This window comes from Nilaparvata lugens, chromosome 2 (genome assembly GCF_014356525.2).
Source record: "Nilaparvata lugens isolate BPH chromosome 2, ASM1435652v1, whole genome shotgun sequence".
Lineage (NCBI taxonomy): Eukaryota > Metazoa > Arthropoda > Insecta > Hemiptera > Delphacidae > Nilaparvata > Nilaparvata lugens.
Window position 1 is genome coordinate 40,957,463 of NC_052505.1, and position 13,734 is coordinate 40,971,196.

At 32.5% G+C, this 13,734-nt stretch overlaps 1 protein-coding gene across 1 annotated transcript in view; it reads left to right on the forward strand.

Moving 5' to 3' along the window:
- Nucleotides 1–13,734, forward strand: part of LOC111050321 (mucin-17) — a 138,193-nt gene that overhangs the window by 102,611 nt on the left and 21,848 nt on the right. Inside the window, exons 3-4 of the mRNA XM_039421220.1 lie at nt 3,414–3,577; nt 5,966–6,160. Of these exons, the coding sequence (XP_039277154.1) occupies nt 3,414–3,577; nt 5,966–6,160 (359 nt within the window). The remainder of the gene's footprint in view (nt 1–3,413; nt 3,578–5,965; nt 6,161–13,734) is intronic.

A 13,734-nucleotide genomic window follows, 5' to 3' on the forward strand; every position in this document is an offset into this window, starting at 1 on the left:
CAGATGAGAACTGGATAATATTGTATTGGGTAATTATCCATTTAATGTACTTCACAATAATTATGAATCTTGCACAATTACTTCAAAACAAATTGAATAACCGCAGTATATTACTCAAGTCATTAACAGTAGCATTCCCAGTTATATGAAATGGCATTCATCAGAAAATCTTTTTTTTATCTTGGCATGATGGTTATTGATTTAAGTTATCCCACCTACAACGCAAATTATTGATTGATGACAGTTTTTTGATTACTCTGCATTCAAATGAGAACAACATGCTGGTTCGTGCTTCAGAATGCAATCATGAATAAAAGCTCGCCACGAAGGTCGACCTCCATCTCCAAATACTGGTTTGCATTTCGATTCACACCAATGAAAAAAACAACGTCGCGAAGGCGGGAATCAAGCTTTTCCCGCCGAAACACTTGTTTATAAAATTCGCCACTTTCGCCAGTAGATGCAAGATCAGTTGATGACTAATCCCAATGACTATTCTCTCTACTTATCAAGTATCAAATACATATATTTCGAATCAAAACTCCCTCAATATAATTATCTAAAGTAAAATCTTAATGAATGAATCTCAGTTAGTAAATGGATGCAATATTCCAATAATATTGGTGGATGGATTATCAAATATTTAATTTTAATTCCAATATTCCAATCATTTCACTGAAAAGTCATTCTATTCTTTAATTCGAGTAATTGTATAATCAATTTTAACTGCTGGTAAATCATAGAAAAAACAACATTCAGTTGTCCAGGATTCTCCTACAGCTTAAATATTCGATGAAACTAAATAATCAAATACAATAATGATTAAACTGATCATTCAGATTACAGACTTACCGACTGCAGAGGAAAGTTGATGAAGTAACGAGATCAAACATATTTTTGAATATGGATATTTATTGATTTTAGAGAAGTTCTAAGCATGGATCAATATGACGTTATCTTAATCTGTTGCTCTGCATCCTGCAACCATCGTTCTTTTCAATTCAAATGAAATTGTAATGAGACTGCGAATCTTCATTGTTCAAACAGATCTCTTAATACAAATCTCTTCAATTCAAAATAAATTCCATAGATGACTCAACCTCAGTCTCCCGGCTATTTTAATTCGAATTAATTCTCCCTCAATCAAATTTGATACTGTCCTTTGTTTTCCACGGTAACGTGCTGAAATAATGTGCAAATGAATACATGGAGCCAAAGTGCGCTGTGAATGTGAATGGAGGAGGGAGGGTCGGCGGCCATACAATGCCTAACGGAAGAACCGGCGTTATTTGTTTGAAAATGGCCCATTTAAATGAATAAAATTCTGCCGACCGTGAGCTGTATGAACAAAAGCCTTTTTTCAGGACATCCGGAAATAAATATGCGGCTAGCCAAACAGCTTGTTCCACAACATTGTTCAATTACAATGGATTTAACAGGCAACACCTCGCATGCCAAAGTCGTGAAATACATATGGTACGCCAATTCCCGTCTACCATTTTATAAAATTCGTGATTACTTTGAAAACTTCAATGCAATGACCATCTAGAAGCTCCATCTCTACAGCACTAATACCTATTAACCTATAAAATTCTCAATTCATGTTCAAAGACTTGAGAAACTAATAAAATATAACACATGGAATTATGGAAAATCACAAATTTTATAAAGCAGTTTACTCCAAATGTGGATTATTAATGTGGTTATAGCTTTTTTTTATTCCTTCTCACATTTAATGATACAGATACTGTATATGAATTATTTGGAAAGGGACATCAGGCTCAGTACAAATTTTGATAAGGTAGATATAGTTTCTAATGGCAAATAAAATATTGCTTCAACATGCTATTCATTTCAAGTCATCCATGATTATTAATTTCAGCAGAATTTTTTTCATGTTTGACAGTCTTTAAGGGAGGTATTTAAAGAGAACTTCAACGCTGGTTGTTTTTTTTGTGTTGGTCTGAGCTTCCCCTCACACACCCACAAGAAATAAAAAGATAAAAATGCTCACGATGTGATAAATTAATGTGAACTTATAGATTGGTTTCGGTTCGTAAACTTGTGGACAATGAATTATTTTTTGACAACGTCATCAGTGGTCCCAAACCATGACGATAGTTCCTGCTGTGCCTCCGATCCTCCAACCCCCCCCTCCACCCTCTAACATCACCCATCTTCCTACTCCTCGTTGTAGAAAAATAACAAAAAATATCATTCACAAGCAAAATCTTCTTCAGAATAAAATTCCAAGTGTTCCAGTTTGAACTGACAAATATCATATTTTTACTCTATAAAAAATATTTTTTAATATTACTGTGTATATTATTGTCTCTTCTCAAGAATACGTTCTGCAATTCCACTGAAAATAATGTTGCTAAAAAAACCGGTCAATTCCAGAACTTTCAACGATAATTGTCAACCAATTACAAAACAACTGCGTACTTGAAAGGTGATTTCAATAACTTTTGAATACATACACTATCTAAGAGCATAAGAAACAAATTGAAATCATTAATTGAATTTTGAATAATCTTCTGATCGGTATGTAATTTCCCCTGTGATGATGATTTTCATCCATTGTTAACGGAGTAACTCTAAAGTTCTCTTAGTTCGTTCTAGCGTTATTTTGTGACCGTTCTTCCAGATACAGTAATGAGTATAATAATGAGGCACTTCTCATTGTTTCAAATACAAAAAATGTTATCAGCTAATAACTACTTTGTATATTTTCAATAATCTACCTTGCGTAAAGAGAGATTAAGATGCTCACAAAATAATTCGTGGATTTATAGATTCATCTTTCAAATTATCTTAACCCAGTTGTTGATCCTCTTCCGTTACTTTGAATACAGTCTGGAGCTGACAATAGTTTTCCCAAGTGAAGATTATTTATTACAGTATTCAATTCCAGTCTCGAAACGATTTGACTGTGATAAGGAGTGAGTATGATGCTCACAAAATAATTCGTGAAGTTATAGATTTGTCTTTCAAGTTATCTTAATCCTTTTGTAGATTCTCTGACGTTACTTCGAATAGAATTTGGAACTGAAAACTGTTTTTTCAAGTTCATTCTTCACAGTATTAAATTCCAGCCTCGAAACGATTTGAATTCATAATTACTTCCACTTTGAAACACTTCACAAGATCTTAGACCTTTTGAACCTTTCCAGTTGTTTATCATCTACAGAGCGATAATGAAATAAATTTGTTCTGTTTTAATGAACCCATTATCTATTCTCATGTTATATGTGACAGATTTTTGATAGCCATGACAAATTGATTTGCTTTATAATGGTTATGAATTCTGAATTGACACCAGGATAACGAGAAACATGTTAATGTAATCTACTGTAGTATAATGATTGATTGCTTTCTGTAATTCATTTTATTCACATTTTGTGTTATTGCAGCCTGCAGTTGTGTCGAAACTTCGGATGTGGACATCCTTGGAGGCACTGGGTGACGTCACTGTGGATCCCGACTGCACTCATAAGATAGACGCATCAGTTGGCAATGATGATGTTGATCATCGGCTTCCTTCACCTGAAGAACAAGTTCAGGCTATTGCTCTAAAGTAAGTGTAACTGCAATCATTCACTGACTATGTCTGCAGGTTCTCTTTGTGATATTTCCATGTAACTCGTACAACTCAATTGATTAGTTTGAATTTAAATTTTGTAATTTTCTGTTAATTTAATTAATGTAATTTAACATACGGTTGACAATTGATACCAAATGATAATAATAAATTCTGTGATCTGTGATAGAAACGTTATCACTACATCTTTTTTGTCTTTGTATTTTTTCTAGCTTACAACTCCAGATGTGAGTAAACTGATATTCATGTTATTCACCCAATACAATATTGATGATGGATTAAATTTATTTTTAGAAATGAGATTAGTTTAGGGCATTGTTATAGAATCTGAATGTAGTGACTGAGTTATGCTTAATGCCATTTGAGGGCAAATGCAGGCGAATTGTTCCTTTAGTGTTTGGACTAAGAATAAGAGCTCTGAATAATAGCGGCATAGCTTGAACCTCCTTAACTATTGCAAAATTATTTTAGCTGAGATTTTGGCAGCGGCAAGCTTTCAATATTGTTACTTATTCACTTGAAGGAATCATTACTCAAGTGTCACGTTTATTGAATTTACATGATTGCATTTTCGATCCTTATTGATTCATTGCTTCAAAAAACTTCAATACTACAGAGCAATTCAGAATGATGGATATAATGAATTAAAAAATCCATATTTATTGAATTACCTATAAATTTACCACAAACATTCATCATATATTTGAATAATTCATCATTCATAGCAATTAAAGGAGGAATTTGAAAGGTTTTTACTATATTAAATTTGAGTACAAGCTCATATTCAACAATTCATGCTTCACCAGCAACAAACATCTTATTTTTTGAAGTGTTATCCCCACCAACAAGTATTAACCCGAAATATTGTTTTTTATTACTAGATGACTTTCAAATTAATACTAGAAATCAATTAGCATGCTTTGTAATTCTTATTGTTTCCCTGTTAGTAGAATTTAAAAACGTTTTCAAGATACCCTTTTTTGTTGGAAAAATTTAATTCTTATAGATGTTATTATTTCAAGCTTGCTGTCGAGTTGTTTTACTGCAAATTTAGAAATTGAAGCATTCGGTTCAGCACCATAGACTTTTGATTTGTTTCTGCAATTCTACCAGTAATAACAATAATATTTATTATATAACAACTGCTTATTGAAAGTATTAATGAATAGAGTCGAGACCTGAGCAGATCATCCTCATCTAAAACTCTAATATTTTTCAAATATAAATAAAACCCGTATTTGAACCTCCGTTGGATGATTTGCAAACAGAGCAGAATACGGTGAAAATGATGAAATTGTTAATGAATTGCATTGACTCCTAGTAGTTGAGTCTATGACAGGTTAAACACTGCTGACCTTTTTTGGGACCCCCATTTTCGTGGATTTGCTCATGCTTTTATAAGGTACTGGAGAAGCAGATAGAAGATGGATAGTGATAGTAGTTAGCTTGGTAACTTAAATTTCAAATTTGATATCGCATTTGAAAAATAAATGAACATATCACCTCATTTGTGACTTATTAAATCGACTAACGACTATTGACAACATTTTTCTGGGGGCTCCCAATTTTATGAATAGAATTATTTTATGAATCAAAATAAATGTTAATGATAAAGTTGATAATTTTTCACAATTTGTGGACACACCTGGATTGATGTATCACTCAATATAATGAAAGGTTTTATGACACACATCATAAAATATTTATAAAACCTATTCACTACGTAATTGGGCAAATACAAGTAGAAATCTTTTGAATGAGTTTGAGGATTTTGAGTTTATTACTCATGTTGTTATAATAATCCTCTAATTACTGCAGATTTCATTAGGTCGTGTGAAATGGAATCATCACACTTCTTTTACTACAGGTTACTATTACACTATCACTTCCACTATAATAGACTAAGTGTCGCACATTACTATACTGTAGTGTAGCCTACCATAGTTTTACTACGTACTGTTATACTGAAATAGATTACCTATTCAGAGAAACATTGGTCCAATATTCGTTATAGATCACATTAGGTTTCATTATAGGATTCTAGTTCATTCATACTTTTATATGAACCCATGGAATGGGTTTCCTTTATGTTACACAATTGGTGGAATGATTATCAATAGTAATGTTGTAAATCACCCTAAAACATTACATTGGGATAAGTATGCATTTGCTACATACTTTCACTACTTATTTTAGTGCAAAAGTGCACTATTCATACAGTATTACATGGAATGAAACCCGTGCATCAGCAAAACATAGCTTGTGCACTGATGCATGCATGCTTATATTGTTTATAATTGAAACAATATAAGGTAGCGAAATCGTCACATTTGTATGTAATATTTGTTTGTGGTGTTGTGCTAGGTTCCCGGCCGAAATCGTGAAGGTGGACGTGAGTGGACGCAGCTTCAACCGGATGAGTGCGTTCCGACGCTCTCTGATGCACGTGGAGTCGGGTGACGACACGCGACGTCGCGGCAACAAGTCGCGACGCAGTCGCAGCAAGCGACGCAACACCATTGCCGGCACCGACACCAAGGAGTTGGCTGCCATTGTTTGGTCAGTAGCCATTCACCATTGTTGTCACCAATGGCTTTGATGAAATGTGCCACTCGCTTTTGAATGTTATATCAATCCCATCCATCTCACAACGAATCAAGAGAGCTATTGTTGTTCAATATAATCCTCAGAGCTGTATAATAGAGATATACGTTTGTGAAATATTTCACTCATTTCCTATAGTATTACATCAATCGTCACAATGGTGGAATAGGCATAATAAAAGTTCTATGAAGTGTGCCTCTCGATTTGTATTATATTATATTTATGTTGTAAAATGAATTCGATATACTAATTCTCTTCTAGGAAAAATATTACAGGAATTTAGCTCTGAGGAACAACAGGAAATAACAAATTTCTGCAAAGATGTACAACTTGAACATTTTTCATCAATTCATAAAATTATTATTATTATTGTACAATATTCTCGTGTGTTCTTATTCTCAAATGTAGGCACTTATTTTATAAATAATTAACAATATATTCTTGTTCTTATTATCTAAAAATATTAAAATAATTTTGTTTCAATCTTCCATATCTTGTGCCGTGCTTTGAATTTAGAAAGTTAATTTTGAATTTAGAATTTAGAAGCACACACAATATAACTTAATAAAAGGGATGCTTGATAAACATACCTAGTGCTAGAGAACGGGAAACCAGAAATGACAAGAGAGACAACGAAATAGAGAGAAGGTATCAATTATATTGTCACCTCTTACAGTGAATTCAACAATTAATAAAACAAAGAAGTTAATAAAACAAAGAAATCAATAAACAACAAATAAAACAAGAAGAAGAATCATGAAAACCGAAAATAAAATTACTAAATTTAGAAAGTTATCTCTGATATACTTAATTCGGTAATAACCTACTCTGTATGCTCTACATTTTAAAACGTTTTAGATTGAATCATAAAAGCTTAAAGGACTCTAATTTCAAAAGAGCAATTATTGAAAATTATCATCGATATGTCTCAGAAGTTAATCATAAATAAGAATAAATATTTTAAGAAAAGATCCACATAAAATTCATAAAATTCTTAGAACATTAAATTTAGAACACACTTGGAAACTTTAAAACACTATCAAAACATTATCAAATATTAATGATCCCCCCAATAATAACTATTTAGTATCTTTATATCATGAACGCTGCAAGGACAAACATTCCTCAAGTATCACATCATGGTATACTACCTTAAAAAAAACTATTCAAAAATATATGTCATCAAAACAAATTTAGGAAAGGTTAGGGTCCTTGAAACTTCATTTGATCCTTTACAACTTTAAGATGAGAATTATTTTAAAACATTAATTTAATCAATAAGGGACATTTAAAAATTCATGTACTCATTCAACTTTTAGTAGTTTAGAAGATTATAATTATTTATAAATTTAAAGAAAACTGAAATTCCCAGCTGGATCCTTACAGAGAAAATATGGCCTCACTTTTCAATGTAAAGATACAACCGAAAATCTATTACTCAAACCAAATTAATAAAATTAATAAACTATCTATCCCCAATAATATCTCAAAATTATGATTTAACAAAAGTCTAATTCCGCACGTTTTACTTGATTGAAAGTCTGTCGTCACTAAAACCCATTTTGTCACATCCGGAGTTCCTGGGACGTTCGTTTAATTTGGAAAAAGTTGTTACCTCATAGCTGTTTCTTCAAATTGAATCTAGGCTCGGCGATCGAGCTCTACACGTCCAGATGGACAGGAGACAGCATACCCCAAGCTTCTAGGACGGCCATCGATTCAGAGGCGTCTCAGCGGCTTAAAGACACACGTTCATGAACCCATGAAATGATAGATTCGTACGTTGATCCCATACTTGATGTTCCCGTACTTACACCGCTGTTAGAATAAAAAAATAAACTAGGATAATACAAATTAACTTAACTTCAGTTATATAATAAAATCAAGGCATTACCTACTTCAATCTCTTGATTTAAAAGAATACAAATTGACAGATCTATTTTTATAAATAATAATAGCTTTCTCTTCAGAAATAATACAAGCCAAAAATATCTTAATTCCTTCTAATAGGCACTCTATATTTCTACAAAACATATACCGTTCATTTTCTTACAACATTTTTCAGTTTGAATTACCATTTCCATCTTCCATTCAAATCAAAAGGACTATTCTCAATTTTTACACTTTAATTACGGTACATTACAATAAATACTTTGATGGAAGCTTTCATTGAAGATAATTTCCTTAATTATATTATAAATCTATGACGTACCTTTAGTAGCGGTTATAGGAGAAAAATCTCCATTGTGAGGTGACAATTTGATACTCTCTCTCTCTCTTCTCAATTAAAGCGACTACAGAGGCAAAAGACTAAAAATGCTGCTGGAACAAAAGGTTCCAGAGCCAAATACTAAAAAAAAGCCTAAAGCTGGCATGGCAGCCATGATTAATACAAAGTTCTGAACAGACTACATTTAGTACTGCTAATGACAGTCGACAGACGCTGAGTGAAGCCACTTCGCTTTTCTCGTCTTGAGGTGGACAGCTGTGAGATCGTCCATACTAAATAGACCTAACCAACACCAACTGTGATTGGCAGTTACTATACTCTAGAAAAATTTCCACCAATAGAAAGGGACGTTACAACTACAATTTAAGATACATTCTCCCACCAAGTGACAGCTATTTTTCCTAGGCAGCTATAAATTCCTTGCCTTATAAGGTTGTGAACCAGACTTATATTCTAGGAAAATCGTTGATCTTCCCACAACTTCTACACACACACCTATAGAGTCGACACTACACAACGCAAAAAGCAAGGTTCATGAACTAGACTGTTGCTCCAGGAAAATTGATGTTATTCCTAGGATCCTAGCTTCTACGCACACACTTACAGAGTCAACACAACACAACACAGAAAAGCAGAACAGCAAAATCCATTTTTATAACAGGCTAACTTCTCAGGCTAATTTGCATAATTCTCATCGCTCACAATTGTAACAATAAATATTGCTACAATACTCCCCCTTCTTGAGTGTGGAACACCGGGTTAAGTCGTAAAAAAATTTGGCAGAAAACAACATGACAATGCTATCGGTAACACCCTGTATAAGACCAATAACTACAAAAAGGAATTATTCACCTCAAAATTTCAAATAAAATACTGATAATGAATCTCAGACTAATCAAACTCGAACTACAATCATGGGAAAGCAACAAAATTTTCAATGAATTTCAAAGAACTAGCCATAAATATCAGGAGGAACAAGCAAAATAACCAAGTTCAAAATTTTTAAATAACCAAGTGGACTAGCAACAAATTTCGATCTCACAAAAGTTAAGACAAAAACTCTGAGCATAATCAACTAATTTGGCATAATCAAGATATCTTGCAACATAAAATTTTGCAACATAAGACACCAAAAAAAATTCTGTAAAGTGAACTAGAAATTGTGCAAAACCGGCTGCCAAACTCCACATCTAGACGGGCCCTGTCTCATATGAAGCTAAACAACCAGTAATAGACATCAATCAACAGTGACAAAATAAAATCAAAATTAATAAAACGACCAAAATATTTAAAGAGACTCTCCAATCAATCCTCTGCTGTTAAGTTCATAATCAGATTATCCCATAGCTAACCTCAACAAAAAAAATTTTAAATAGAAACATCCAATCAAAAAAAAATTATCAAATTATCACAATCATATGACCAGACCATCATAACTCGACAAGTTGTTAAAATCGAGCAACTGACATTTGACGCATCTCACCACTGAAACAGCTGACGGCCGCCTCATGTCAAAGCAACCCTGACCTACGTATGCAACCGCTTTTCAATGGCATGAAGCCAATAACTACAGAGAGTTAACTCACATGCTACGATGTTAGCAGCTTACGTATCATGATACACGTTGACCTTGATACACGTATCAACTTAGCAACAAAACTCATATCACCCATTTATACTACTCTCTCTCGTTCCTTGCAATTTCGTGCAACAAAATAACGTCGGTTTTAGCTAAAGATAAAGGACATCGCGAATTGTCCCACAATTACCTAGCAACACCTACGCTACAATTCCGAATTTCCCCTTTTGGAAAAGACTAAGATCTTCACTGTTTCACAAACAGAGATACAACTATTCAGTACATCACTACCACTTAATTTCCGTTACTCATTACTCACTTGGGACAGCAACATTTGAGGACAATATACATACACCAGTATACCTACTATTTGTGCTTCCTATCACCTTGGTACAACCACAGTATCACAACTAATGGACCTTGGCAACTCAAAAAAAATAACTTACTACAATATTCTCTCAACACATCAAATTACTACTTACTATCTTCTCCTTGTATACTCAAACTCATTCTCCAGCACATGAAGAAATATGACAGTACAAACGCCTAGGCCAATGATCATGATAACAGACACTGAATCATATTATAAAGAAAATTTTCCACTATCGACTAGTACATAACTGAATCTAACTAACCTCCACAAAAATTATTTGAACAATCATTTAATACTGCCTACCACACTCAAAGAAGAACCTTCAGAAACTCAAACCTTTATTTTAAGAATTCCGGTGACAAAACAAGCTAAGCAAACAAGATAAGTATTTTCTCAAGATTAATAAAATAGTTCCCATATTCTACAGTACTGAAACCTGTTCCATTTCCCGTTACCTATTCCTTTTTTTTTTTTTATTTAACCATCACAAAAGTTGTGAAAAATTGAGTTAGGTACCTAGATTTTCTTCCCGTTTCCTATTTTCTATTTTTTTTTTATTATTCAATCATTTTTCCACGTTTATGTTATATTAAAGAACTACTTTTCCTAATATTCTACATTTCCCGTTTCTTCCCCTTGTAATATTAATCAACTTTTGCTGCAATTATTATAGGACATGATTCTATATCCTGTCTATCTTATTCAATTATTATTCTTCACTTTATTATTACCCATCAAATAATATCTATAAAATTCAAGGTCACCATACTAAACCAACACTATAATTTAATGAATCTCCCTAATTTATCCTCACAATACTGCAACAAAAAATAATCAATTATCCTATCACCAAGTAAAATTAATTCTCATAATCAATTATCACCATACAATTCAAATATTATTTATTTATTTTTAATTTCCCCAATTTCTCTGTATTGAAATAAATTACTTTCCACTGTCTGTATCACCAAATTAACTATAGCAGTATAATATTTATTATTATAAAATCCAAATTCGAACTCTATAAACTTTCTACATTTTCTCTCATTCATTATACTTAATTTTGATTCAAATTGACTTATTTATTAACAATTTAACTTTCCCTATTAAATTAAATTTTTGATTTTCACTACCCACATTATTTAGAAAAAAAAAAATTATCCCCAGAAATTGAAAAATAAATTTTGACAGTGTATTGTGGCCATTCCCAGCTATCAATCTAACGAACCTTTCAACTGAGGCTTACCCTAAAATTTCAAAAAAAAATCCTGATCTTGGTTAGCATTCCATCTATTTTCTTCAGACCCCCATAAATCTTCAGAAAGGAACCACACCAGTCACCAGAATAAAACCTAATTTTAGCTCATACTACTCTGAGTACCTTTTGCTAAAATTCTATCTTCCATTCCACAAATACAACAAGGATAGTCCCAGCTATAAACCTTGATTTGTCATATGGACCTCATCTGAGTAGTGCCCCTTACAACTGGCGACACTCACTCCAGATACTTAATTCATGAACAAAACTACAACTTCAACAGATAAGATTTCTCACATCTACCTATCTTAGCTCAAAAAAAATTACCACAGCCTAAAGGAAACGTTAACAAACCCTATCACGTCTGACAACTCTCTTAACAATGCCAGACCACAAAATACACCCTATATTTTTATAGCACATTACTGACCCTACCAATGAAATATTATCAAACAACTGAAATTCCAGTACTAATCAGATAACTAAATTTTGATAGACGAACATCTCAAACAATATAATAAAGGATAGACAATGTTTGTCTCGGCACCAACCTTACAGTATGTTGGCTCACCAGACCCGCTATTGAAGATCAGCATCACGGACAACATCAAGACTCAACACTGCAGCCATCGTCTATCAGCTCAATTAAACGCAAAATCGCCATTCGCAAGACTTGGTGGTCTTTGATGCAACACTGAAATTAGGTTTTCATTAGAAGATGCAAGGACTAATTTAAACACAAAATCAAAACTCAAACAAACAAAATAAATTCAACTAAATCAATCAATTATTATTATTTTTCTGCTATACTCCTCAAATCTAACCTTCCTTCAACTTGATTCTCAATTATCCAGGCTACAATCTGAAGTGCTACTGTCACTACAGTCTTCTGACATATCATAGCTTCTACTAAATTTCTGACTGTCCCTAACATGTCATTTCCTATAAGAATCTCAAAAATAGAATTGTCCCTACACCAGTATAATGCCTTGAGCTAGGGCATCACAGCTAAATGGAAACACAGACAGGGGAAATATTAATCACATTAATAAAATAATAAAAAAATTCAACTTCAATTAGTTTATCTTCAGCATTTGTATGCTGCTCCAAACTTCAATACTCATTTCTGGAATCAAGCATTCATTAGCCATAAGAATGTTTATCAATTTTATGAATAAACTGATTTGAAATTAACATAATAAGTCAATAAAAGAGCAAAAGTAGCAGAGTTGCGCAGCGAATTGTGCCGTGCTTTGAATTTAGAAAGTTAATTTTGAATTTAGAATTTAGAAGCACACACAATATAACTTAATAAAAGGGATGCTTGATAAACATACCTAGTGCTAGAGAACGGGAAACCAGAAATGACAAGAGAGACAACGAAATAGAGAGAAGGTATCAATTATATTGTCACCTCTTACAGTGAATTCAACAATTAATAAAACAAAGAAGTTAATAAAACAAAGAAATCAATAAACAACAAATAAAACAAGAAGAAGAATCATGAAAACCGAAAATAAAATTACTAAATTTAGAAAGTTATCTCTGATATACTTAATTCGGTAATAACCTACTCTGTATGCTCTACATTTTAAAACGTTTTAGATTGAATCATAAAAGCTTAAAGGACTCTAATTTCAAAAGAGCAATTATTGAAAATTATCATCGATATGTCTCAGAAGTTAATCATAAATAAGAATAAATATTTTAAGAAAAGATCCACATAAAATTCATAAAATTCTTAGAACATTAAATTTAGAACACACTTGGAAACTTTAAAACACTATCAAAACATTATCAAATATTAATGATCCCCCCCCAATAATAACTATTTAGTATCTTTATATCATGAACGCTGCAAGGACAAACATTCCTCAAGTATCACATCATGGTATACTACCTTAAAAAAAACTATTCAAAAATATATGTCATCAAAACAAATTTAGGAAAGGTTAGGGTCCTTGAAACTTCATTTGATCCTTTACAACTTTAAGATGAGAATTATTTTAAAACATTAATTTAATCAATAAGGGACATTTAAAAATTCATGTACTCATTCAACTTTTAGTAGTTTAGAAGATTATAATTA